Here is a 26,793-nt window from a genome sequence, read left to right as displayed (position 1 = left end):
TAGAGAATAAAGAATTGTATTTTCTAGAACACCAATTATAAAACATTGCAGACCAAAAAAGTCTAAACCTGAGTGCTGAAAGATCTGTTGTTCAGTATAGTACTTCCTGTTTAAAAACAGGAAGTTTAAAACTTTCTTTTTAGGCAGAAAAGATGCAGTAAATGGAAGGCCAAATCTTAAATATGAAGCTTTTTTTCCCCTCACTTTGAGATCCCCTGTGATCAGGTCACCTGAAGCCTATGGGGGAAACAGTAGAACTGGCATAAACTCTACCCAAGGGCAGAGTGACAGCACTAACACTTGGTAAATAAAAAATAATAAATAATATGTCAGCTTGTATAAAGAGAAACCTTGATTGAGAAGGGTTTTTAGTGTTTTTTAGTGTTGCTCATCTGTAACCGCAGGTAAAACCCAAACTTAAATGCGGTCATGTGCTGATTATCCAGTAGTAACTGAAAGCCTCATTGACTGCATTTTTAAAAAGGATTTTCTCTAAATGAAAACATTAGAAATGTGTGGGGATATCATTTAAAAAACAAACTCCAAGTCTTTTAGAAACAAAATAATTACCCCCTAAGACTTGTATTGTCAGATTGATGTCTTTCAGGTTTGTTTATGGGAACCTAGGATTGAGAATGCCCAGCATTGTTGATGATGTGGCCTTTGTTAGTCCAAAAGGGCTCAACTTGTGGATTAGTAGTATCAGTAGTATTTGCCCAGGATGATGATTTTTTTTTTAAGAAAATAAAACTGTCTAGTAGTAGTAAAAGGAGAAGCTCTTAGTATCTATGAAAAAAGTTAATCAAGGTATACTTTTCTGCTGACACCAAGACAGAAATTTGAAGTGTTTGGCTTGGGTCATACCTGAGTCAAAATCAGAACCAAATTAGAATCTGGCATCCCCTCTGCTTAGTGGTGTTTTTTTTTGTTTTGTTTTTGTTTTTTAACATTTTTATTGGAGTATAATTGCTTTACAATGGTATGTTAGTTTCTGCTTTATAACAAAGTGAATCAGCTGTACATATACATATATCCCCATATCTCCTCCCTGTTGCATCTCCCTCCCACCCTCCCTATCCCACCCCTCTAGGTGGTCACAAAGCACCAAGCTGATCTCCCTGTGTTATGCAGCTGCTTCCCACCAGCTATCTATTTTACATTTGGTAGTGTATATATGTCAGTGCTACTCTCTCACTTCATCCCAGCTTACCCTTCCCCCTCCCCGTGTCCTCAAGTCCATTCTCTATGTCTGTGTCTTTATTCCTGTCCTGCTCCTAGGTTCATCAGAACCTTTTTTTTTTTTTTTTTTAGATTCCATATATATGTGTTAGCATACGGTATTTGTTTTTCTCTTTCTGACTTAACTTCACTCTGTATGACAGACTCTAGGTCCATCCACCTCACTACAAATAACTCAATTTCGTTTCTTTTTATGGCTGAGTAATATTCCATTGTATATATGTGCCACATCTTCTTTATCCATTCATCTGTCGATGGACACTTAGGTTGCTTCCATGTCCTGGCTATTGTAAATAGAGCTGCAGTGAACATGTGGTACATGACTCTTTTTGAATTATGGTTTTCTCAGGGTATATGCCCAGTAGTGGGAGTGGTGTTTTATCTTACATTTTGTTGCCTTTTTCATTTACCCACCAATATAAGTACATAATCTGAAGACAATACAAGAGTTATTCAGGAAGCTATTTAAAATTGATGAGGAAGAAACTAAAACTGCTCCAACAGGAAGTAGAAGATGAGAAAGAAATGAAAAATTAAAGAATAGAAAGGCAGAAAGCAGCCCCATATCAGAAAGAGTAAGAAAAATGTGGAAAATTTAAAAGCTGGAGGCAGTTTTGAGACAAATCGAAAAACAATGTAGAAGATGTGAAAATGCTTTGCTCTGTTTGACAAAGTAAAAATGGATTGTTTTAGAATCGTAGAAAGTGTCACTTCCTTTTAAATATCTCTGTGTTTTAAAATTTTTAACCTTGGACAGTCATTGCTCTCACTAACTTTTTGGTTTTTTGGTGTTAGATTTTGTTAAGCCGTCCTTGTGCATGATGGGTGTGGCACCCACATGGGGTAATATTTATTGGTGTTGGCTTGTTGCAAGTACAGTATACTAGATTGCTTCAGATTTCTTTCACTAAAACAAGCATCCCCAGGCACCAGGACCCGAGGGTGCTGGCGGAGCTTCCCCCTTTCCACGCACATATCTTTATTTTCTTGGGAAAGCACAGAGCTCTGGGTTAGCGTATTTTATTTTTCTTTGCTTTAAGATGTTTCTTTTCTCTTGTTCAGAAGTAAGCACTTTAAAGGATCTTTTTGGACTCGCCAGCAGTGGTAAGCATCTTCTCTGTTCTTGGTATGTGAGTTTAGTATGTCTGTGGGAAGAGATGCTGAATGAATGTTCTTGCCTTTCAGCCCATCTGGGTGCTAAAATATCTCTTTATTTTTAGAGCATGACCTCTCAATGGCAAAATATAGCAGGCTTCCTAAAAAAAAGGAGAATGAAAAGGTACGAATACCTACCTTCCATTTTTTCACTTCATTTACTTAAGCTCCTTTTATGTTTCCGTATTGTGAATTTGTGGCATTGAGGGTGTCCTGATGAATTCTTTTTTTCTCCTATACATGGATTTAAAAAAATATAAATTTATTTATTTATTTATTTATTTTTGGCTGCGTTGGGTCTTCGTCGCTGCACACGGGCTTTCTCTAGTTGCGGCGAGCAGGGGCTACTCTTGGTTGTGGTGCATGGGCTTCTCATTGTGGTGGCTTCTCTTTTTGTGGAGTATGGGCTCTAGGCGTGCAGGCTTCAGTAATTGCAGCACACAGGCTCAGCAGTTGTGGCTTGCGGTCTCTGGGGCGCAGGCTCGGTAGTTGTGGCACACGGGCTTAGTTGCTCCGCGGCATGTGGGATCTTCCCGGACCAGGGATCGAATCTGTGTCCCCTGCATTGGCAGGCAGATTCTCAACCACTGTGCCACCAGGGGAGTTCCTGGATTTTTAAAATATTTATTCCAAACCTCATAAGTAGACTTCTTCTCTGTTCTAGCTTTTTTCAAACTGGTTTATTAAATGTCAACTTGGAACCATTGTAAAATGATAATCACATAATGATTCTAACTTAAGCTTGATAGCTCATATGGTTTTCTGACTCACATATACTTGGGCACTTGAACTCCTTGCCCTGGATGTTGACTCTGATTTTTTTTTTTTTTTTTTGACTCTGATTTTTTTAACTCATGCTCTCTAGCTTTTTAGCTGCTATAGATAATATCGAATATTTTCAGGCATATAGCTTTTACTTCTGTTCCATGATTTCCTGGGAGTACAATCTTATGAGTGAACCAAAATATTTATGGCTTTGAATGCATGCTGCCATATTGTTTTCCTAAAGGATTGTAGCTCTTTGTAGTGCTACCAACAGAAAGTATTGTCTTCACCCCAGTGCAGCCTCACAAACGCTGAGATGCCATTAATTTGGTATTTTTAATTTGGATTTTTTAAAAACTTGAGGTGGAATCTCATCTGCTTTTTATTTGTCACAAAAATTGTTCTAATGAATAAACAAACATGTTTTGAAGTTGCATGCTCTTACAGAATTGCCCCTTGCTTTGGACAGCTTGATGTTTGTTTTCCTTTCCCCTTTTAACCAGGTGAAGACTGAAATTGTAAAGGAGGTGACAGCTGCCCGGCGGAAACAGCACCTTTCATCCCTTCAGTATTACTGTGCTCTCAATGCGCTGCAGTACAGAAAGCGGGTGGCCATGATGGAGCCCATGCTGGGCTTTGCCCACGGACAGGTAGGGTGATCCCTGTCCCTGAGGCGTCAGACCTAAGCCCGCTGTGGAGAACAGCATGGCATTCTGCTGACGTAGCCTATAGGAGATACTGAAGCATCATCAGAGAAAGAAACACAGGTGCACAGCCTCGCTGGAAATTTCTGAGATTCAGCACTTGGAGAGCTTCCAGAGGGGCTGGGTCATCATTAGTTGGACTTACTAGGCTATACGTGCAGGAAATGATGGCTTTGATCCCAAGACTCCTATGGGGAGGAGCTGGCATGACCCTTTGTGTCGGATTCAAATGAAAGCCAGGCCTGGTCCAGGTTTCTGAGAAGCCGCCGACTCCCAGGTTGGCGGAGCTAGGCGTACAACCCAGGACTCCGCACGATCCTTTGCTGCTCTGTGTGGTAAGGGTCACCCTCAGCTGGGCTGTTCTTTAAGGATACGTTGCTGAGGTTACTGCTGGCACCGTGGCATCTGGGGCGTGGGGAAATGTTGCCACTGCCTGATGAGGTCTCTGTAGAATATTTATCTGGCTTCTTCCTCCCATTTCGTGGGCTACTGAACGTTTGTTTGCAGGGAGGCTCCAGTTTTGGGATGGGCCCTTGACCGTGCGGCACTAGCCCTCACCCTCCATCCCTGCCCTGCTTCAGCCCCACTTAGGTTGGCTCCAAAACCTCACTTGGGCATGTGAGAAACACAGCTGGGAACCTTCTCTCAGTTGACAATCTAGGAACATAAAAGAATGTGAGGAAGCAAAATGTTGAGAAGAAAAAAAGCAACTTAAAAAAACCACATGTGAGCATCTATTTTTTAAAAATACATTTTAAAAATACATATATTTCAAAAGAATACAATATCAGTTTCATTCAGGGAAAAGGAGAACAAGAGAGGATCTTTAAACATCTAAGCTCAGCTGTCTGTCTTCTTCATGTGGTTATTTTATTGTTGAGTGATAGGAACACTAAGGTCAGCTTGGTGTCTTTAGAGGTAGTATTTAACTAGAGCAATAAAATCATTCTGTGTCAGCTGAGTAAAGCTGGATTAAACCAAAAACTAGCACTGTGCAGCTGGGGGCTTCAGTCCTCAGCAAATCCTTGGGAGCTCCCCCCGCTTCCTCATAATGGGCACTGTGTCCACACGTGTATACTCGCTCACTCTCTGTCACCCTTCCCTCTCCTGTTGCACCTCTGCCCCTGCCGATGTCCTGGCTTTGTTGGAGAATGCCAGTACTCCTTTGTTGTCTCTGATTAATACCTCCTCTCACATCTGTCCTCCCTGATTGACATTTCTTGCCTTTGAAGCAGTAATTCCTGCTCAGTTAGAGACCCTGAGTCAGGGAGGGACCTGGACTCAGCATCTCAGAAAGATGAACTGCTCCAGGCCTGATGGATCAGTGCTTGGGGAGCTTGGTTGTTTAGAGGAGGGTCTTCACAAGTCCTAAAGGATGGGTTTGATACTGGCTGGTTTCACTCGCTTCCATGGCCAAGGACTCCACCACTTCTCCCAGCCTGGACACAGTTGGGGAGGACAAGACATTGGATGCAGTAGCACCAGTGTAGCCCCCGTGCCTAGGAAGTCAGAACAGAGCACACCGTCATTGTTGGGTGGTGGCAGCGTCATTTTTGAGGACTGAGGATGGCATGTTTCATTTTTCATATGAAAAGTATGCAGATTTCAAGACAAAAGACCAAATAAAAGTCTCACCCTGCAGACTTTTTCATCCTGATGAAAACTATAGTTCCTTCCTAAAGACCAGGTTGTTGTCTGACACCATGAATCTTTGGGATGATTCTAAAGCATTCGCTGTCCTACTGCCTCATCAGCCCTCTTTAACCAATGCCCATTGAGCATCTACTTTGTTAGTTGATGGTCATATGACCCTAGTGCTTCCTGCTGTTCACAAAGGGCCATGAACTCAGGTCTTTGGATGATGTTGCGCTGAGTGAGACTTCTCAGCACCACCCACCTTATTGGAGGTGGTTTGACTCCATTCCTTCCTTCCTTGGCCCTCATTAAACAGGTTTCCAATTAGACCGTGATTCAGTCCTCAGGCCTGCATACAAACTGAGGTTTTGTTATCTGTGTACAGGTTCGTGAGAACACAAAAATGAACTTTAGTGTCGTGTTTACAGGGTAAGTACTACATAATGTGGCTGTAGAAGCCAGTGTCGTATCCCTTCCTTCCATCCGTTCATTCATCAGGTTTTTTTTAGGGATTGCATGAGCCCCTGCCTTAGGCATTTACAGAATAGTAGAGGAGCTAAGACATGGACTTAGAGTATAAAATCCAAGGATTTCAGGGAGGGGAAAGAGAGAAAAAGCCACCTTGATGTTGTGCACTTAGAAATGTAGAAAGCTTATTTAACGGACCTTGATATTCAGCATTTCAGGGACCCAGAATGGCATTTACGGTGTTATCTCTGTATGGTTCAAAGATCATGGGGCCAGAACATCTCCCTGCAGGTATACCTTGCATTAGGATAATCATGATCATTGTGTTTCTGTACTGTGAAAACTAAGTACATTGGTGTACATACTTCCCCAGGGTGTCTGGGGAGCCAGGTGTAAGGAGTCAGAACTGTGCTGGTGACACCTACTAGCCTTCTAGAGGTGAGAGGTCGATCTCCATGCCCACCACCCAGGGCAAGAGCTGCTTCCGGATCAGAACGTTGGGGAGCAGGCTTCACCCTCCTCCCTCTACAGATACACCAGGGGCTCTGGGAGTCAATCTCAGCCGGTGAGGTGGGGCTCAGCAGAGAGGCAGCAAGTGCTGCCGGCAAGGCGGGGCCAGCCAGTGTCTGCTGCCCCTGTGCTGTTAAGTCTCACGTGTCATGAATTCATCGATCACCTTGCTTAGACACTTTTCAGAATATCATAATTATATCTTTCAGATTAACTTTTTTAAGAAGGGAGCAGAGATGTTTTCCCAAAGTATGGACAGCTTCTTATCCTCCGTTGCAGACATGGTTCAAAGGTAATGCCACACTCCGGTTTGCATCTCATGTATCTTTCCTCACATCCTGCAGCCTGTGTCCTCTCTCCTTGTCAGTGTCTCTCTGAGCCATTACTAGGCCATCAAAGTGCAGCACCAGCTGTTCCCACAGTTTTGTGACTGGGCGTTGAAAGCCCCGGCCACACAGCCTGCTCCCGAGGGCTGGGTCTAGTTCTGTGAGTCGTGCTTCTGCTGCCTGACCAGGCACATCTTGTTACAGGGGCAGCAGGCAGGGCTCCCAGTGGAATCTTGGAGCACAGGAACCTCCTGGTTCAAACGGCTAAAGCATTCAGCTAAGAATTCTAGTTTTCCTATCCCTTACGTTGTATCCTGGTGAGTAGATAAATACTGCTGCTCCTGTGCCACTAGGAGGGGTCTTGCTGCCACATTGCTGTGCATCAGCAGCCAGCCAGCCCGAGTGGCCAAGGAACAACGTCTAGTGGTGGCTCTGGGCTCCGCAGTCCTTCCCCGGGAGGTGGACGCCTGGCCTCGCTGCATCAGGGTGTAAGAATTCGGAACCCAGCCTAAACCCAGACGGGTGGCATTTCAAACCACCCCACAGTGCCGGGGCTTTTCTTTTAGTCCCTACTTCACAGTGATACACTTCAGGCTTTTTTCTTGGCTCCTTCACACACACACGCACACACACACACACACACACACACACACACACACACACACATGCTTTTTTTAAAATTAAATGAAACATGATTTAAAATAAAAATCTTCGAAGGGAACAATTGAAGGTAGTCGCTTTTCTACCCTGTTCTTTGAGTTCTGGGAGCCTTGGATTAGCTCAGAGTTTTTGAGCCTCCCTGTATGGGTCGGGGAGCAGAGGGGGGACAGTTACTAAAAACTCCCTGGAGTTGTGTGCATGATGTCACATTGGTTCACATGAGGGCTTTTCTGGGGGAGACAATCCTTACCTTTCATCAGATCTTCAAAGAGGCTTCTCACAAAAGCTGAAGGACCTAAGCGGTTCTGTATACTTTTGGCTCCCTCCATCCACTTCTGTACAGCTTAACTTCTTTTTTCTCATTCCATTCTCTCAGCCTTGGCAATGACAACCCCGTTAAACTAATGAAGTTTGTTGGTGGAGCCCCCGGTCGTTCCATTCAAATATCAAAATAGCCAAAATTAACTTGGACTGACCGCTTGCCTCGGGGTTGCATTAAACAAGACACAGGTAGTATACACTGTGAACCTCTAAGAGGAGAATCTGGAACATACAAGCCCAGTCTCACTCACCTACAGCACACTTCTGAAAGGAAATGCTGAGGAGCTCACTCTGTAACACACTAGACTCGCTAGCCCCTAGGGCTCCTCCTGATTTCAACATTGGAATTCAGTCCTACCTCCTTTACACAGTGGAGAAGTGGAACAACGCCTCTAGAGTTTGTTTTCTCGGATGGAGGGCCCATTTTGGCAGACTGTGTTTAGGACTGTCACCCAGGCTGTCACCCCTGGGTGGGGTAGCTGTTGAGGCCTCACGTTATGGGGAGAAAGGGCAGCTGCTTATTTCAAGCTAAAGCTTCCAGCTTTTCCACGCCTCAGACCATGGGCAGCCGGGCCGGCCAGCCTGCATCTCAGAGCAGTTGTGTGGCTCTCATATAAGGAAAAGCATTGCTCTTGGCTTTGATGTTGCACCTTGGTACCACCTCCTGGTCACTTTCCGGTCTCCAGTGGCCATCCCCACCATTCCTGCCTAAACCGGGGGGTGGGGGCCATGAATGACTGCCGTTTCCTTCTTGCCTTTAGGGCTCTTTCACAGGCTGCCAGCCCATGCGGCTCCTGAGGATGGGCTCATCTTCTAAAACTTGCATCAGCAGTTCTGAGCCTGGATACCACTGTGTCAACAGAGAAATTATTTAGCTGGGTTCAGGCATTGTCCAGTGGTATTCGTTACGCTCTGTTTGAAAACGACAATCATATAAACACTTTTGGTAGCACAGACCGGAGTCCCTGTGACCTCCAGCTTTCAGAGCCTCGGAGGTGGAGCGTCGTGCCCCCCTGTGTGAGGCAGGAAGCCGTGGGGAGGCTCCACCATCTGCTGTGATGAGTGACTGACCTGACACCTTGTGTCTCAAGCATCCAGGTGGAACTGGAAGCGGAAGCGGAGGAGATGCGGGCATCCCAGCAAGAATTACTTTCTCTTGAGGAAGCTGTTTACACTCCAGACTTGGATGCGGCTGCACCCCAGATCAACAGGAACCTCATCCAGAAGGCTGGTTACCTTAATCTTAGAAAGTGAGAGTTCATTGCCTGCCTCTTCTTCTAAAATCTGTGTTCCCTGGGAGTGGCTAAACACCTGTTAAGTGCCCCATCAGAGGGCGGGGGTGTGTGAGGTTGGGTTAGAGCTCCCGCCACGGCGCCCCTCCTGCCTGGGACATAGGAAGTGTCTGGGCCCAGATCCCAAACTGCACTGAGAGATGGGGCTTGAAACAGTCGTGTGAGTAGAACCCAGTCAGTGCGTGGACTCCAAGACACCACAGGCTGCCCTTCCCTGGTCACCGTGGCCATTTGACATAGACTGCTCTTCACTGTCACCATCCTAGACCATTGAGACCCTTCCCCAGACCCCTGACGGGTGAGAGCAGTGTGCCAGTGACACAGCACTGAGGCCAGAGTCTGAGGGCCAGGAAGCTTCCAGAATCATCCAGGTTCATACAGACTGAACCCCATGTATAACCCTCAGGTTTCAGATGTTCACTATGAATTAAAGAGGTGCCCAGGTTTGACTGTGCCTGAGAGCAGGTGGGGTTGTTGTCAGGTGCGGTGGTGAGCTCTGACTTTGGTCAGACGTCCTGGCCCGGCTGGGCCCCGCTGTCCCGTCATTTCATCTGTAAAATAGAGCTGAAGATTGCACCTACTTCGTAAAGTTGTCACAAAGATTGAGTGAGGTAATTCCTAGCAGGTATAAGCACTCAAATGTTAGCTATTAACCATTTTTGGAAATTGTAATTATTGAGGCAGGAAACCTAGTGCCCCATACATAGTCGCTACTCAGTAAATACCGAATCAAATAAATATATTTGATATCCCCCAAATGGAGGATGTGTGAAGAGGAATTGCCAGCTGTTTTCTTACCAGGTTAGAGCCTTTCAAAGGTCTGTAAAGCTCATTGAGATCACAGGCCAAAGGTCTCCTTTAGTTCTGTACAGATAGAAAACTCCACAAGGTTCTGGTTTTATTTGCCAGGAACTAGATTTTTCTCTTGTAAACAGCCCACAGAAGCAGCATAACATTCAGCTGGAGCAAAACCCAATCTGGTATAAAGTGCCCAGGATTCGGGGGTGTGCGCTGTGGCCGGGGTAACCCTGGTGACTAGCTAGACTTAGAGCAGTTCAGCTCTGTGTCTTAGAGAAATGATCTTCCAGGTTTTCAGTTCCCGATGGTGATGGACTAATTCCGTTTCCAGATCCTGGGTTTAGAAGCCAGAGACTGGCTGCAGTGGGGGTGGGCGCCCCTTGCCCCCACCCTGGAGTTGGCTGTGGACCGACTGGCCTTTCCCGTCTGAGCAGAGCCCATCAGCTCCCAGCTCGTTCAAGCTAACCTGTACCTCTCCTGCCACTCTTTGCACTTGAATTCTTTTCAGAGAAGTTTTGCTTTAATGTAAAGCAACACATTATTTCTAAAATGCTACCAATACCCATAAAGAGGCAACAAGACTGAGGTGCCTCTCATGCTTCCTAGTACTAATGAGCTTTTCACAACACAATTCTTACAGTAAAACAGGGCTGGTCACCACCACCTGGGAGAGACTTTACTTCTTCACCCAAGGCGGGAATCTCATGTGTCAGCCCCGGGGCGCCGTGGCCGGAGGCTTGATCCAGGACCTGGACAACTGCTCGGTGATGGCGGTGGACTGTGAAGACCGACGATACTGCTTCCAGATCACCACTCCCAATGGAAGAGCGTAGGCCACACGGGTTTTATGTGGGAGGAAGCAGGTGCAGCGACCCCACTTCTGCCCAGGGCCTGCTAGGTCACTCCTGTGTGCCAGCCCTCCACGGGGGAGGCCCCGTTCTGGGTGGTGGTGACCTTTCGGGAGGGTGGTTTTATGTCCTCTTTAAGCAAGCACACAGGACCATATGGAATCCAGCCTGCCTTATCTAAGAAGTCCCAGAGAGGATTTGTGTGTGGCTGTGGAGGAGAGGCGACGTCCATGTGTAAGACGGCAATAGAAGGAGCTGTTTGTCAGCGGAGACTCAGAGAGAGAGGGGTGGGGCCGTAGCCGCTCCTTGTCTGTTCTAGACAAGCCTTTGTGTCCACATCACGGGGTCGGGGGGCTGAGGGGGAGAGTGGGTGCCTGCCCGAGGAGTCCGCTTCCCCAGCCGACACAGGAGATGTGAACAGGACGTGCCACTGCAGCAGAGTTATTCGTCAGCACTCTGTCCCCACATCTGCCGTGCACCTCGGGCCCAGGAGAGGCCATGTTTGCAGAATGGCAGCCGTGTATCATCACAGTAGATCCCATCCCAGTGGGACCCCCTCTCACTTAGAGCAGTGGTTTCAAACTGCTCCAAGGAGTTTGGAGCCCCATGAAGTGCTCCAGGCTTCACCTGCTTGGGGGAGAGGAGTGGCCCCGTTCTCAGTCAGAGCTGCTCTGCTTGCATTTGCTTTCTCTGTTGGGCTTCTGAGTTGAGATTTTATTTAAACAGTAGCACGTTCATGGCGAGGGGGCAGCGCTGGTATGATGTAGACCATCTCTTCTCCCAGAACGGCAGAGCATTTTTAGACATCCTCCTCCCTCTCTGGGTGATGGTAAATGACCTGGGAATGAAGATTCTGGGTTCTAGTCACACACAGTCCCAGGCTGTTACGTAAGTCCTCTGGGCCTTGGTTCCCTCAGGTAAGAAATAGGGATGAAATCCATGTTCCCTGCGTCCTACAGATGAGATGAGGAACACGGACTGGCACGTGTGGAGTGGAGCCCCTGTAAGAGTGACGCCTCCGCAGAACTAGAGCAGTATTATCTGTATCTTACTCCTGAGTGACGCCTCCGCAGAACTAGAGCAGTATTATCTGTATCTTACTCCTGAGTGACGCCTCCGCAGAACTAGAGCAGTATTATCTGTATCTTACTCCTGAGTGACGCCTCCGCAGAACTAGAGCAGTATTATCTGTATCTTACTCCTGGCCCGCTGCATGCAGATACTCAGTCACTGAGGTCCGGGAAGCACTTACTTAGATGTACTTTATTTCAGGGGAATAATCCTCCAGGCAGAAAGCAGAAAGGAAAATGAAGAGGTAAAGGTTTTGTTTGTTTCACTTCTGTTCTAGTATAGTGGGTGACTTTGGGATTCAGCAGGTTTTTTTCATGTCATCTACAGTGGATATGTGCAATAAACAACATCTCCAGACAGATCTACCTGACTGACAACCCAGAGGTAATTCACAGCTGCCCTACACGCGTCTCAGCTCTTTTCTCAATGTGAAAGGTAAGCGTCCACCTCTTGCAACTGAGCGTGTCTTCCTCTGGATTTTTAGGCAGTCGCCATCAAGTTGAATCAGACGGCTCTCCAAGCAGTGACTCCAATTACAAGTTTTGCAAAAAAACAAGAAAGCCCTTGCCCCAGGTAACTAAAGGACAGAAAAAAACTAGCTTTTGTGGAGCCAAACTGTGTATTAGGGATTTCACCTGTACTAGGAATTTCATCCTTACAGCAGTGTTCTGTTCAGCCCTGTTCTACAGAAGCAGTAACTCTGACCAGGAAAGGGAAAATACTTTGCCCATGTTCACACCACAAATGAGGGGCCGAGTCAGAATTCAAAGCTGTCTGCTTTCAATGTCCACCTCCTTCCCCTGGACCATGCAGCTGCAGCCTGAGCACATAGGACATGCATTGAGTATCCTGCTAGTCAGGGGTTCTCCCCACATTTCGTATCAGCATCAACAAAATTATGGAACCAAAACAAAATTTTTTTAAAATAAGGAAGAAAATCACCTTTTATGTGTCCATGTTATGGTGCAGGCCTTATCATATGTGCATTTATTTCACATATATATTTTTCATATTTTCACATTTTTCATAATTGTTCCTTTACACACTATTCCATCATTTATTATTATTGACTATTTGAATATTTAGGTTGCTTCCCCTTCGTTTGCTGTTGTCATTTATAGTGAGCATTTTCACACATACAGCTTTCCTCGTTTTGAATACTGCTTTAGGATTTATTCCAGGAATGCCATCTTAATGGGAGTTTCCATTTGATTAAATAATAGAAGGCTGTATTATCTGTTATGCTAATGAAAGCATGGCATCACAGGGCAAGTTGAAATCATGACTGTATTAGGCCTCCATCTTTAGTGGCAAGGTAGAAAGAATCCCGTTATATGTTTTACAGATACTGTCTAATGACTCCAGAAGAAAGTTGTCAGAAAGCTCAGAGTGGTTGAGTAACTTCCCAGGGTCTCAGTGTGGTGCAGTGTGGAGCCAGTGCTCGCACACCCAGCCCTGGGACGCCAGGAGGAACGGCCCGAGAGAAAGCAGAGAATAGGCTGAGTCCGATGGTGAAAGAATTAGGTGCCCTGCTGAGGAGCCACAGGCAGGGGAACAGAACTGCAGGCTTTGACAAGAGGGGAGGCATAGTCAGAACCGGCTGGAAAGACTGCTGGGCGGCACCTTCTGGGAGATAGCAGGTGGGGCCGGAGAAGGGAGGGCAGCGAGGCCCCACGGGATGTCCCTGTGATAGTAGCTGTGGAACAGAACATGAGAACCTGAGCAAAGGGAATCAAAATGGGGACGAGGCAACAAGTCTGAGAACACTCCAGTGCCATAATTTAAGGGTAACAGTTTACACAAAAGTAGCACGCTTACTGAGTGCAGCTTTAAGGAAAGCACTTTATAAATGGAAATGGAAATACAGATCCGGCCAGTGGGGCTAACCTGTGAGCATTGTACTGGGTAAACGTGTCTGTCTTCTCTCTGTAAAGCCACACGAGTGTTAGAGGGACATAGTGGAGAACACTGCACTAGACTTGGAGTTAGGAGACATGGTCTTAATAACAGCTCTGCTCTGAACACAGCTAGATGTCCTTGAGTGGGTCGTCAGCACTCTGGGCCTCTGTCTCCTCAACTTTGTGATACAAGATGAGTGAAATCAGACCACCTCCAAGGCCTCCTACCGCTCTAAAATGCTGTCTTTCTGGGGTGTAATCAGAAGGTGTGACTGGTTTTCTAAAAAAACAGTCTGCAGCTCAGATTTATTTATTCAGTAACTGATTTTTCTCCTCTGTTCTACAACAGAATAAGTAAATCACATTCTTAGAAAGGAACCCATAGAAGGGATACAGAAGAATCCCTAGAAAAAAAATGACTGTAGCCAGACAGCTGGATCAATGCAACGACTGGAAGGGTGACAGATGTGGCTGCCAGATGATGGCCCCAGAGCAGTGGAGGGGCAGGGCAGTATCTCTCTTAGGGTCAGCTCATTAGAATAAAGAGATGTTCTGATGACAGTGGGAGAATGAAGCAGAGAAACTCTGTTCTTGGGAAGAAACTGCTGTTCACTTCCAAGCAAATTTCATGTGTGGCCTTCCCTCATTCTGCAGTTACTTATATCTAATATTAATTCATTTATCCAGCTATTCAACAAATGTTTGTTGAGTGTCCAGTATGTGTCGAGGCGCTGAGCTAGATCATGAAACTTACAGACTTGTAGGAGAAGACAGGCAAAAGGTAAACAAATACTGAGTTAAAATACAGGAAAGCACTATTAAAGATGAGGGTGCTGTCATGGAGAATAAGGAGGAGACCTATTTAGGGCCTGTCTATAGAGAGAATTAAATTGAGAAGTAAGAGATGAGAAGTAGCCTCTCTTGCAAAGAGCCAGAGGTAGTGCATTCCTGATCCCAGCTGTGGAGGCTGAATGGCAGAGAAGAGCTTGGTGTCTTTCAGGAGCTGAAAGGAGATCACTAACTAGACAGTGGTCGGCAAAGGGAGGTCATAGAGCAAGACGAGGTTGGGAGGGAGGGGGGCAGAGACAGATCATGAAGGAAGTCAGGGCAGGGGTTTGGAGAGCTGTGGAAGGGTTTTAGAGGTAGGGGTGTGTGAGAGAGAGAGCGAGAGAAAGATGATCCACTTCACATTTTGCAAGGTCAGCTCTGGCTGCTGTGGAGGACACACAAGGCAGAGCTGGGCAAGCAGGTATCCAGTGAGCGGTCTGTAGCAATAGTCCAGGAGAACACGGTGGTGTCTTAAACGGATCATGGCAGAGGAGATGAAAAGTAGGTGGATTGGGGACTTACTTTGAAGGCAGAATCTGTAGGACGTTTGTTACGTGAGATGTGAAGTGGAAAGAAAGGAACAAACAAAGGATGACCACAGTCTGGGTTGAACACCTGGGCAGTTGGTGGTGATACCAACCATGATGACACCACCATGAAGACATGAAGAAGAGTTGGTAGTCAGTATCAGGAGTTCGGTTTACGACATAAGTTTGAGACGCTTGTGAGACATTCCAGTGAGTTGTCAAGTAGTCAACTGATATAAGTCTGGAGGGCAAAGAAAATGTCTGGGCTGAGCCTCTGAATTGGGAGCCCATCAGCACGGAAATGGTGGTAGAAGAGGTCAGCTAGGGAGAGTGTAGAGGGAGGGAAGTGGAGCCTGGGACAGAAGTCTAAAGAACTCCAACATGTGGATTAGAGGAGAAGAAGCCTGCAAAAAACACTTAAGAAACAGCAAAAGAGTAGGAGGAAAACCTATAATGTATGGCATCAGCACAAACCAAGAAAGGAGAATTTCAAGGAGGAGAGGTCAATTATGTTAGATGCTTTGGGAGACCAAACAGGATGATGATCCCAAAGTGTCCATTCGAGTTGGTGACATGCAGATCACAGGTGATGCTTTAATTTGCATCATTTCCCTCCTCTGTTCAAAGAGTCTTCAGTGGCCGCCTACATGCAGAGTCAAGTTAGACCTCACCCGATGGTGTTAACAGCCCTCTACAGCCTGGCCCCATCCTGTCTTCGTTGTGTGATCTCCCCTCATACCCGCTGGGGAACCAAAATCTTGGGACTCGCTTCCTTCCCTTGAAGCTTCTACTCACACCTTCCTTCCTCCAGTGCTTCACTTACTATATCATACTCCTCTCTTGAAGACTGGATCATATAGCAGATGTGATTCATTTGGGTTACTGAGGCAGTGTAACACTGTGGGAAAGCACTATACTGGCAGTGAGGAGACCTCAGTTCTTAATCTAGCTAACTCACCAGGTAGCTGAGTGCCTTCAGGATTACTACTCAGCTTCTCTAGAGGCCTCGGTTTCCTTTTCTGTTAATAACTGAGGTTAAAACTAAGCATCTCTCCTTGCAGTGACCGTCTACCATTCTGTCTATTGTGCTTGTATCCATTTTCCATTCATTATGCTCATTCGTCAGATGATATTATAATAGTTCCATACAACCTATTTACTTATTGACATACTTGAGAAATTTGAAATACTGATACACAAAATATCAAATGAATGGAAAGATATTGAGAGTCTTCTTATGGTTCAAACAATGTAAGAAATCAGAATACTTTTACATGATTTGCCCCTCAAAGGTTTTTACACTCTAGCTGAGGAGAAAAGATTATAAACATGAAAGGTTAAATTACAGTATTCTGACACTGGAAGAGAAGAAACATGGAGGCATGTGATTAATTACTACATACCGTGCTCTACTTTTACGTGCCACAATCTCAAAACAGTACATGTGGGCACAGTGCTCAGGAGGCACATAGAGATCCAAGACTGTCCTCGTGGCTTACTGAGAAGAACCACAGGACTGCAGAGGAAGGAGAGGGTCAGGCTGGCTTGAAAGGCCTAGTGGATGAGTGGCGATTTGAGCTGGTGTTTGAAGTGCAGGAGAGAGCGAGTGAGCAGCAGACCTGCGACGGAGTTGGAAAAGAGAAGCACATGTGTGTTTGGTGTAGCTCTAGTGGAGGATGCATTAAGGGAGGGGGAGAGGGAGACCTTCAGGAGAAAGGACAGCCAGGTGGTTGAATGCTAGGCCAAGATGTATTATTCATTCAGCTCACGTTTTTGAGTGCCTACTATGTACCAAGTAATAAATATGATTTAGCTATAGCTCCTGCCCTCAAAAACCTGTCTCAAGGGGAGAAAGATACAAACAGGAAATTAATAGGTAATACAGTAAGTAGTCTTAATGCAGAATGCCGTGCACCAGAACAAGCTATAGGTAATGTGGAGATCTGAGGGATTTTAACCATGGACGTGAATGACATTTTACGAAGATTTATTGGTAGAGTGGGTTAAATCTTCTCCCTTATCTACTTGTAAAAGTTACATCGGCATTCAACAAGTATTCATTTGATTGTAAAAGCTTAAGGTTAAAAGGGATTAAAAAAAATTCTTTTTTTCCTATTTTGTACTCCAGCCAGAACATGAAAAGTTCAGAGGTGGAAAATGACAAGATTGTTCCCAAAGCAGCAGTCATTATACCTGAAGCTGAACAACTAATTGCACCTGGAACACCTATTCAGTTTGACATTGTACTTCCTGCTACAGAATTCCTTGACCAGAACAGAGGGAGCAGGTATGGGCTAAGGGGGGTTATCTCTGAGAGAACTGAAAATAAATTTAACGTCTCATGTCCCTACCCACCTCCAGAGACTATCACCTTCTGACTTAGAGTTCAAGTGTCATGTGTCCCTTTAACTGAAACTGTCAGGATGTTTGACTCTGGCTATTCCCCTAGGCGTATCAACCCTTTTGGTGAAACTGAGGATGAGACATTTCCAGAAACAGAAGGTAAGTGGCTAGTTCTGTGTACTTATTCTTTCCCCGGCACAAAATGACCAGGGCCATTGAAATAAGATGTGAAGTCATGTTCCAAAGAGCTTTGACTTGAAATATGAATTGAAATTACGATCCACAGATGTGTGTTCTCTGTGCAAACTCACTAGGACACATGCAGTTAGGACCGTCCTGGGATAAACACTAAGGGAAGGCTGACAGATTTCCTGCAGCTGTCGTACCATCAGCCACATCCATACCCTTTTTGTAGCTCCTGCAGAGAAATGCTGCCAAATCTAAATCTGCTATAACATTACTGCAAAACAAAGTCCAAGAGGATAAAATCTGGGTGAGTCGTAGACATGCTATTTCATTTTAGAAAACCAAAAACACAAATAACTCATTCTTAAATTTGAAGATGACATGAAAAAAAAATGGTATTTAATTTGTTCAAATTCAGATTCTGATTTTTGTTGTTTGATTTACATTCTTACAAGGTACATAAGAACACACTCAGTAGAGCTGACCATAACCTGCTACTCCAAAGAGCTACACTTCCCAGCCAAGGCAATTTAGAAGTGCTGGCAAGACCTCATTTTACCACAGCCTCTCCTTGACTGAAGCCTGAGAATGTCATTAGAATGAAATGCCACTTATTTAAATTTAAAAGTAGGACTTGAGAACTGGCATTCCTTACAGCTTTAGGTAAAAAAAGAAAAAATGATGTTAATAGGCTCTGCATCAAATCTGACTCTCTGCTTATATCTAGCTGACTTCTCACACAGTCCACAGTTTTTTAACTGTCTACACAAAAAACTTTCTAACTTGTAAAAATTAGCTTCATATGGGAGTAACCATTTATAACATACCAATTATATTTTCCTAATTAAGTTTTTTTAACCCTTATTTTTTAGGGGCAAGGATACTCATAGGGAGGACAAGTGAAGAAAAAGTAGGCTTCTTAGTTTCAAATGGTGAATTTAAGTGAATTACTGTTCTTACAGAAAAAAAAAAAAAAGATCTTTTAAACCTTCTTCATGATCTTCCAGTTGTGGCTGCTGTTATTCAGTTTGTCAGGTTACGTGCCATTATCAAGAAGCCAGTACTGTCAGCTCACTAGCCTCAAATAAGCTAATCAATAGTTCTGCAATCTCCATTAGTTTATGGAACGTCACCACTGCCCTTCAGTAAATGATGTGCATGAATTGAATGAAACCCAACATCAGGTCTTATTTTCTTCTATAAGAGGACTTTATCAGCGGGCCAAAGTAATGAATGAATTTTCTGTTGTCTAGTGGAAAAGCTCTTATTTTCAGAGAAAAGGTAAGATGCATATACTGCCACTTACACGTAGTCAACCTAGAGTTTTCATGCTAGAAGGATGTTCATGTGGTTTCATTTTATACATGAAGAAAAAGAGGTACTTTTCTAGTCTAATGAATAGTTCCAAACAGACAAAATACGGACAATAGGAGATTCAGAGCTTTGGCAATTTGTGGCTTATATAAAAGCAGAGTATTCAGAAGTTTTGGTAGAAAGCCCTCCAGAAAGCAAGGCAAACCCAGGTCTTCAGCCTGTTCTCAGACCAGCACATGTGCCTCTGGTATGCGCATCGACAGGCAGGAAGTGAAATGATCCTGAGCAGAAAATGCTCTCTTGCAGATTCTCTTTTGCAACAGATGTTTATAGTTCGGTTTTTGGGATCAATGGCAGTTAAAACAGACAACACTACTGAAGTGATTTACGAAGCGATGAGACAAGTACTGGCTGCTCGGGCTATTCATAACATCTTCCGTATGACAGAATCCCATCTGATGGTCACCAGTCAAGCTCTGAGGTACATTCAGTTCCGTTTTCAGATTTTCTTACAGCTTCGACTGATTCCCCTTTGAAAGCACGTTTAACCATCTAGAATGTTCACAGTAGAATTGTTTGATTAGATTAAGTAAAGATGCTACTCATGTTTCTGCTCCGTTTTTTACATTTTGGTTTTATAAGATACATTGGCTAGAAGAAGTGCCCTTAAAGACAAGAGCTGGTATTTTTAGCAACTGGTATCTTTAGTGGTGAGTGAATTCTACCCTGTTGGGCGTAAAGATGCCATCACTCGAGAGTTACTCTCTGTATCTCAGAGCTTGCAAGTGGAAGGGTTTTTGTGTTTTCTCTTCCATCTCTGAGAGTACTATTTATAAAAATTAAAAACTATGAAAACAGAACAGGAGCCTGCCTGAGGTAACTAGACCACCACAAGGAAAATCTGATTAATATTTGTTGGGCTGAAAATAAAGAAGCCAAGTCATGTTAACTACATGATTTGGGGTTTCAAGTAATAAGATCCGTATGAATGACGGCAAACAACAGTCAAGCTGTGGCTGCCGTGGGCATTAAGACCTGTGCTGTACAATACTGTTGCTACATGTATCGCTTGAAACCTAACTAACTCGTCTGAATTGAGAAGTGTTTTAAGTGTAAAACACATACCAAACATTTAAGATCTCATACTATCCCCCCCAAAAAAGAATGCAAAATAATTTTAAAATTAATAATACACCTAGCTGGTAATATTTCCAACCTATTAAAGTGTATTAATTTCAGCTGTTTTCACTTTTTTTGATGTGGCTGCTAGAAATTTTTAAATTACATATGAGGCTTACACTAAATTTCTGTGGGACAGCAGCACTGCTTTAGAGCCTTACTCCTGACTTTGGCATTTATTAGCTGTATGAACTTGAGCAAGTTACTTAACCTTTGTGCCTTGGTTTCTTCAGCTATAAAATGAAAACAACCATATCCACACCCCATAGTATTGTCATGAGGAATAAATGAGTTAATTCAGGTAAAACATTTACAGCTGTGATGGGCACATAGAAAGTACTCAATAAATGGTAGTTTCAAAAAAGTTAATTAGTACTTCGGCAAAAATCAGAATATAGTTTCTTCCATTTATTAAAATCAGTCCTTTTCATTTGTTATAAACCTTTTATTGAGAATGAGGTTCTTATGAATAAAACCTTATATTTATTTAAAGATTTTTCTCTAAGTATGTCCTGGACCTTTCATAGGCATTGAAAGCTTTCATAAGCTACAAAGCTTATGATAATCTTTCTTATAATCACCACCAAAAAAGATCAGAGTAAATATATGTAAAAGCAATGTGAAAAACCGTAGTACATCAAATAACACTATCCCCAAAAGTGCAAAGACAACCCACAGGATGGGAGAAAACATCTTCAAATCATTTATCTAATAAAGGTATAGTATCCAGAATATATAAAGAGCTCTCACAAATCAACACAGAAAAAACCCAGTTAAGAAATGGATGAAAACCCAGTTAAGAAATGGAAGAATGTCTACTTGAGTTGACATTCCTCCAAAGATATGTAATTGGCCAACAAGCACGTGAAAAGATGCTCAGTGTCGTGAGTCACTAGGGCAAAATGCAAACCAAATCCAGAACCACTTCACACCCACCAGGATGGCTATGGATTTTTTTTTTTTTTTTTTTTTTTTTTTAAGAAAGTAACAGATGTTAGCAAGGATGTGGAGAAACTGGAACCCATTGCTTGTGGGCATATAACATTGTTCAGTCACTGTGGGAAATAATTTGGCAGTTCCTCTATGACTTAAACATAGAATTCCATTCCTGGGTAGATACCCAAAAGAACTGAAAACAAGTGTTCATATAAATATAATAGTACTATTCACAGTAGCCAAAAGGTAGAAATAATCCAAATGTCCATCAAAAGATGAATAGATAAACAAAATGTGGTATATACATACAGTGGGATATTATTCAGCCTTAGAAAGGAATGAAGTACTGGTACATATTACAACATGGATGAGCCTTTAAAACATTATGCTAATTGAAAGACAGACACAAAAAGCCACATATTGTATGATCATTTATATGAAATATCTAGAATAGGCAAATCTATAGAGACAAAGCAGATTAGTGAGAAGCTGCCAAAAGCTGAGAAGAAAGTAGAATGGGAAGTGACTGCTTTAACAGGTATGGAGTTTCCTTTTGAGGTGCTGAAGATGTTCTGGAACTAGATAGTGGTGATGGTTGTACAATGTTGTGATGTGTTAAATATCAATAATGGTAAATTTTACCATACATATCCTTGTATGGGAATTCATGTTTTGAGACAATTTAGAAGTCACACAGAAAATCAGATCTTAAGCAAATCCAGGTTACCTGATGTAGACAGCAAACTTAAAAGTTCCTCACAAAATATGATATGAATGGTTTAAATCTTCATTTATAGAAAAATTTTACAAAATATTTAAAGTTATCCCAACTTGAGGGAAATTGTTGATGATGCAAATTTTAAAAATCATTAAATTCATACCCATTAATAGGGACATAAATAAAAATTTATTTATTTAGCTTTGTAGCTTAAAATTCCATACACATTTTCTCATTTTCTTAACCACCTCTTTGAAATATGGAGGTTCTTATCCCAATTTTACAAAGCAGTTGAGAGAAGTCCGGGTGACTTACACAAGATCATAAAGTAAGTAGACAGGTTGGAATTCAGTCTTAAGCCCTCTGATTACAAACACCGTGCTTTAAAAAGTATAACTGCATACCTTTCAAATTGTAACCATTTGGGGGGGACAGCTTTATTGAGATATAACTTACATACTGTACAATTCGCCCCTTTAGAGTGTTTTTTAGTATATTCAGATTTGTGCAACCATCAGCACAAACAGTTTTAGAACATTTTCATCATCCCCCCAAAGAAAACCCATACCTGTTAGTAGTCATTCCCTTTTCCCCTGCAAGCTGCTCAGCCCTAGCCACTAATCTTGCTGTTTCTATAGATTTGCCTATTGCTGGACATTTCATACAAACAGAATTATAACCATCTTTTTAACAGATTTTTTGCTTTCACTTATGAAACTTACAGCGAATCAATAATAATTTATATACACAATACCATGTGTTAGAAAGTAGAAATTTTTACCTATATATAAAATAACATTAAATTCTCTAATGCAGTTAATTTTCTCAGAGACACTGATGATGCTTAAAATGTTGTTAAAGAATTCATGTAGAATACCTTCTTAAAGTGACTCCTCCTGCACCCAAACCGATAGGGAATAGTTTTGTTAAAATCCCTTCACTGTCGTCTCACCTCTACCCCATGTTTTAAAAAAAAAAATGGTTAAACTTAGAAGTATCCATTCATCCAGTACTTTAAGGGAAACAGACTGATAGTGCCGAGATGGAGGCTGTACGGAATAAGATCCATCCACGTTAATTTTCTGGAGAATTTTCTAGAGAATGATAATGCAGCCTTTTTGGATAAGCACTAAACTACTGTGAAATTCTCTATTTGCTATAATCTTCCATTAAAGATACCCTGAGGTTTAAGGACACAGGTTCAACAAAGGCAGAAATCACGCTCCCTTTGGATCGTCACATGGAGCTATCTATCTCACCTCGCCCTCAACTAGGTCTCATACTTTCATATTTCGAGGGGTTTTGTGTGATTTTGTTCTGAACTTGTACAAGCTCATCTAAGGATATAATGTTATCCAACATTTGTGATACAATGAATCTCTTAAAATTTCAGGTTGATAGATCCTCAGACTCAAGTAACAAGGGCCAATGTAAGTACCCTCATGCATGCTAATTTCAGTGATTACTCCTTAATTCATCTTTGTAGCCACCTGAAACACAAAGTAGGCACTTAGTAAATTTTATTTGCCAAATTAAACGTCACTAACAGTGCACTTTTTTCATGACTTTTGCCATGGAGAATGATCTTGTCTGTTTTTTAATTCCAGTTTGTTGTGTGATATTAGGTCTGTTCCTGTTTTTTTCTAGTTTGAACTCACCAGTGTCACCCAGTTTGCTGCTCATCAAGAAAACAAGAGACTGGTTGGCTTTGTGGTCCGCATGCCCGAATCCACAGGCGGAGAGTCCCTGAGCGCATATGTTTTTGAAAGCAACTCAGAAGGAGAAAAGGTATTGTTATTTTCTTCATCTTAAGATTCCATAATATTTCAGCCCAAACAAAGATACTTAAAGGGTTATTTTACACAACCCCCCTGGATATTTAGTTGACTGTTCTTCAGGTCCCCATTGAGTAGTTTAGATAATAATACCTCCTAGCAAGGCCCCACTGAAAGAAAACTGGAGTATAATTTCCTTATGGAAAATATATATCAACCAAAATAGAGTGAATGAAGAACTTTAATGGTGAAATGTAAGTGTTTAGTAGAGATATCAGGAAATGTTTAAAGCAGTTCCTCTCAAATTTATTCTTTTTTAAAAAATTAAAGGAAAACTTACAATGGAGAAAATCTGTTCTCAGAGAGCAAACCAAGGAAGCAGATGTCAGGAAAGTACATCTGAACTGTTCTTTTCTTTAGTATGAAAAACTGCATTCACTACTTAGAATTAATCAAAATGAATCAACCCTTCTTTCAGGAAGTATCTGTTTACCACTGTGTATGAACGTGCAGTGGTTAAATATGGTTAAGAGAGAAAGGAAAAAAGTATCCCGGTAAGAACTTTAAACGATTTAATACCTTCAGTTTTCACTTAACCTGGATATTTTTTGTACGCACAAACCGGCAACAGGCGACCAGGACAGGTGGACGCTAGTGTTCAGAGCCCTGTGTGCTGAGTCTCCTACAGCCAGGTCCTCTGTCCCCATGCCGACGTGAGCAGACAGTGACCTCGCTGTACTCTCATAATCACATTTCTTTCTAAAATTCTTCATCCTTTTCTGCCTTTGCCAAGCACTACTTTTCTTGTCTTTTGCAGATATGTTATGCTATTAATTTGGGAAAAGAAATCATTGAGGTTCAGAAGGTAAGGTGCATTTCAGTGCTGGTTTAACAACAACTCAAAGGCTATCTTTACACTTAGATTTCTCTCAAAAAGAGAAATGATGCTCACTAGGCAGGGTGGCCAAGTTTGGGATTTCCTTTTAAGCCTTCTAACTACCAGGCATTTTTGACCAGCTAGTTCCATGGTCACTGGTAACACGTAGAGTTCTTAGTATCACTGCTGCAGCTCCTACTGTTTTATCAGTTTTTTTGTTTGCTGTTGTTGTTGGCTAGATTTCCTTTCTTTCAAATTAAGCTGGTACAAACCTCAGCATCTACCATGCGCTCTAAGGCCTTTCTCCTCAGAGTGGTCCCAGGCCCAGCAACATTGAGACGTTACCTGGAAGCTTATTGGAAATGAAGACTCTCAGACCTGTCTTTCAGCAGTTTGCAATCTTTCATTTACCCAACTAATTTTTGAGATTAAATTTTGTATAAGAAAAACCCTGGAATTACAGCAGTGAACAAGGGGCTTCTGGTTCAGCACTGTCCAGTAGAACTTTCTGCAGTAATGGAAAAGATCTATTTAATATGCAGATTGAAACGTGGCTAGTGTGACTAAGGAACTGGATTTTTAATTTTTAATTAATGTAAATAGTAACGTGTATTGAATAGCTACTGGGTACCATATTTGTGCAACTCTGATCTATCAGGGAGGGGCAGACAGATCAAGGACTAAGACCAACATAATGAAAAAATAGCAAGCCCTGCAAGTTTGTATTTCATGGTGTAGATCAGAGTTGGCAAACTTTCTGTAAAGGGCCAGATAATAAACCTTTCTCAGCTTACTATCTCTGTTGCCAACTACTCAACTCTGCTGTTAACACAAAAGCTGCCATAGTATGTAAATGAATTGGCATGGCTATGTTCCAGTAAAACTTCATTTATAAAAACAGGTGGTGAGCCAAATGGCCATAGTTCGCCAACTCTTGGTATAGAGTAAAAGGAAAAGAATGAGTTTAAAGGTCAAAGTTGTGAGGGAAGTTCCTCTCTGGACTCTTTCCAGAAAGATGATTCTGAGTTGGCTATGTAAATGATATTTTGGCTGAGAGGTAGGAACTTGGCCTAGTTTCTGGAGGAAGTAATTCAGTTGAGGGTTTCTTTAGAGATTCAAGGAGACCCACCTGAAGGCGCACGCAGACGAGTCAGAAGGAGTGAGGCTACATTACAGAACATAGTGACAGCCAAGCCAAAGGGGTTTTAAGTGCATTTTAAGCATTTTCTTTTCTCCTTCTTAAACTCCCATAACTTCAGGATCCAGAAGCATTGGCTCAATTAATGCTGTCCATACCACTAACCAATGATGGAAAATATGTACTGTTAAACGATCAACCAGATGACAATGATGGAAGTCCAAGTGAAAATAGAGGCGCAGAATCTGAAGCATAACCTTCTTGCGCCTTTGGGTGAGGAGCACCCAGGAAGGAGAGCTACCTCCTTAAGTGTTTTCAACTTCTCTGATACATACAGGCACACCACTTGGTTTCAGAATGCTGACAGCCGCTTGTGGAACGTACTATTGATGCCTTGATACTGAGACTTGGGAGGGAAACAGTAAGAAATGGTTGACAACATACCCATCTACAAATGTTATTTTAGGTGCTTTGTGGTAAGTCCTTTTCTTAGATTGCATTGTTCAGCGTTCAGAATGAAAGCTATGGAAAAAATTCATTGTTCACTTTATTTCAGTGTCATCTCTTTTCAGTTTCCAGTATCTTTTCAAAAAATGGTAAAAGCCTAGATTTATAATTTGATAAACACTAAATATTTCCTATTAATATAATCTATTTTTGTATTTTACTTAATGAGCTTTAAGTGCCTGTCATTCTGAAAATTGTATATTTATAATCAAGTTTGTCTCATAATTGGGCCTAATAGCATTAATTTGTGCAGTTAGGTGATGAGCCCTGTGCTTCGAGGCTCGAGCACTAGCAGAAATGCAGGTCTAGTTTTGGTAATTGTTCAAACATCATGCAATAAAAAGACAAGCAGATGAGTACCACAAAAGATGTTTAGTTTTACAGTGGAACCTTAATGAACCAGCATTCGCATTCAGAAGTTTATGGTCCTTTAGATACTGTTTTTAGGGGCGGATCACCATGGACAGGGTGCAGCTCTACCAATTCCTGTTTCTTCTGAGCCAGACCCTCCTTAAAGAAGGGACCAATTAACTTTAAAACTCACTTGAAGCACAGCTGCCCATGGGGCTTGGTATAAAAGTTCCTTTTTCCACCCTGACATGTCTGGTTCCAGGCATCCCAGCCCACTAGGAAACAAGTATAATTATCTTTAATTGGTACAGTATGTTTAATTATAACAGAGTTCAACAGAAATATCACTTTCTTTGTAATAAATTAACCTAGCAATAAAAGCTAGCAAATAAAAACTGTCTTTGTTTCTTCTGCTTTTTGTGGT

The 26,793-nt window shown here is 42.6% G+C and overlaps 2 protein-coding genes across 4 annotated transcripts in view; one reads left to right on the top strand and one right to left on the bottom strand.

Moving 5' to 3' along the window:
• Positions 1-26,793, top strand: part of APPL2 (adaptor protein, phosphotyrosine interacting with PH domain and leucine zipper 2) — a 69,985-nt gene that overhangs the window by 23,812 nt on the left and 19,380 nt on the right. Inside the window, exons 6-21 of one of the 3 annotated variants that reach the window (XR_011075974.1) lie at positions 2,302-2,343; positions 2,460-2,518; positions 3,663-3,809; positions 6,686-6,768; positions 8,875-9,033; positions 10,514-10,702; positions 11,994-12,036; positions 12,120-12,176; positions 12,277-12,365; positions 17,174-17,332; positions 17,495-17,547; positions 19,195-19,369; positions 23,115-23,151; positions 23,369-23,509; positions 24,314-24,361; positions 25,633-25,987. Coding sequence is in view for 2 of the 3 variants with exons in the window: in XM_068560714.1 (XP_068416815.1) it covers positions 2,302-2,343; positions 2,460-2,518; positions 3,663-3,809; positions 6,686-6,768; positions 8,875-9,033; positions 10,514-10,702; positions 11,994-12,036; positions 12,120-12,176; positions 12,277-12,365; positions 17,174-17,332; positions 17,495-17,547; positions 19,195-19,369; positions 23,115-23,151; positions 23,369-23,509; positions 24,314-24,361; positions 25,633-25,767 (1,616 nt within the window). In the remaining variant the exon portion in view is untranslated. Of the gene's footprint in view, positions 1-2,301; positions 2,344-2,459; positions 2,519-3,662; positions 3,810-6,685; positions 6,769-8,874; positions 9,034-10,513; positions 10,703-11,993; positions 12,037-12,119; positions 12,177-12,276; positions 12,366-17,173; positions 17,333-17,494; positions 17,548-19,194; positions 19,370-23,114; positions 23,152-23,368; positions 23,510-24,313; positions 24,362-25,632; positions 26,781-26,793 lie in introns of those variants that run through there. The other 2 variants (XM_068560715.1, XM_068560714.1) reach the window with 2 other exon arrangements.
• WASHC4 (WASH complex subunit 4) overlaps positions 19,232-26,793 on the bottom strand; it is a 70,949-nt gene continuing 63,387 nt past the window's right edge. Inside the window, exon 34 of the mRNA XM_068560713.1 lies at positions 19,232-19,440. The gene's annotated coding sequence lies outside the window, so the exon portion shown is untranslated. The remainder of the gene's footprint in view (positions 19,441-26,793) is intronic.

Source organism: Eschrichtius robustus, chromosome 13 (genome assembly GCF_028021215.1).
Source record: "Eschrichtius robustus isolate mEscRob2 chromosome 13, mEscRob2.pri, whole genome shotgun sequence".
NCBI lineage: Eukaryota > Metazoa > Chordata > Mammalia > Artiodactyla > Eschrichtiidae > Eschrichtius > Eschrichtius robustus.
The sequence above is the reverse complement of the archived record's forward strand: the minus strand, read 5'-3'. Positions and strand labels throughout refer to the sequence as shown.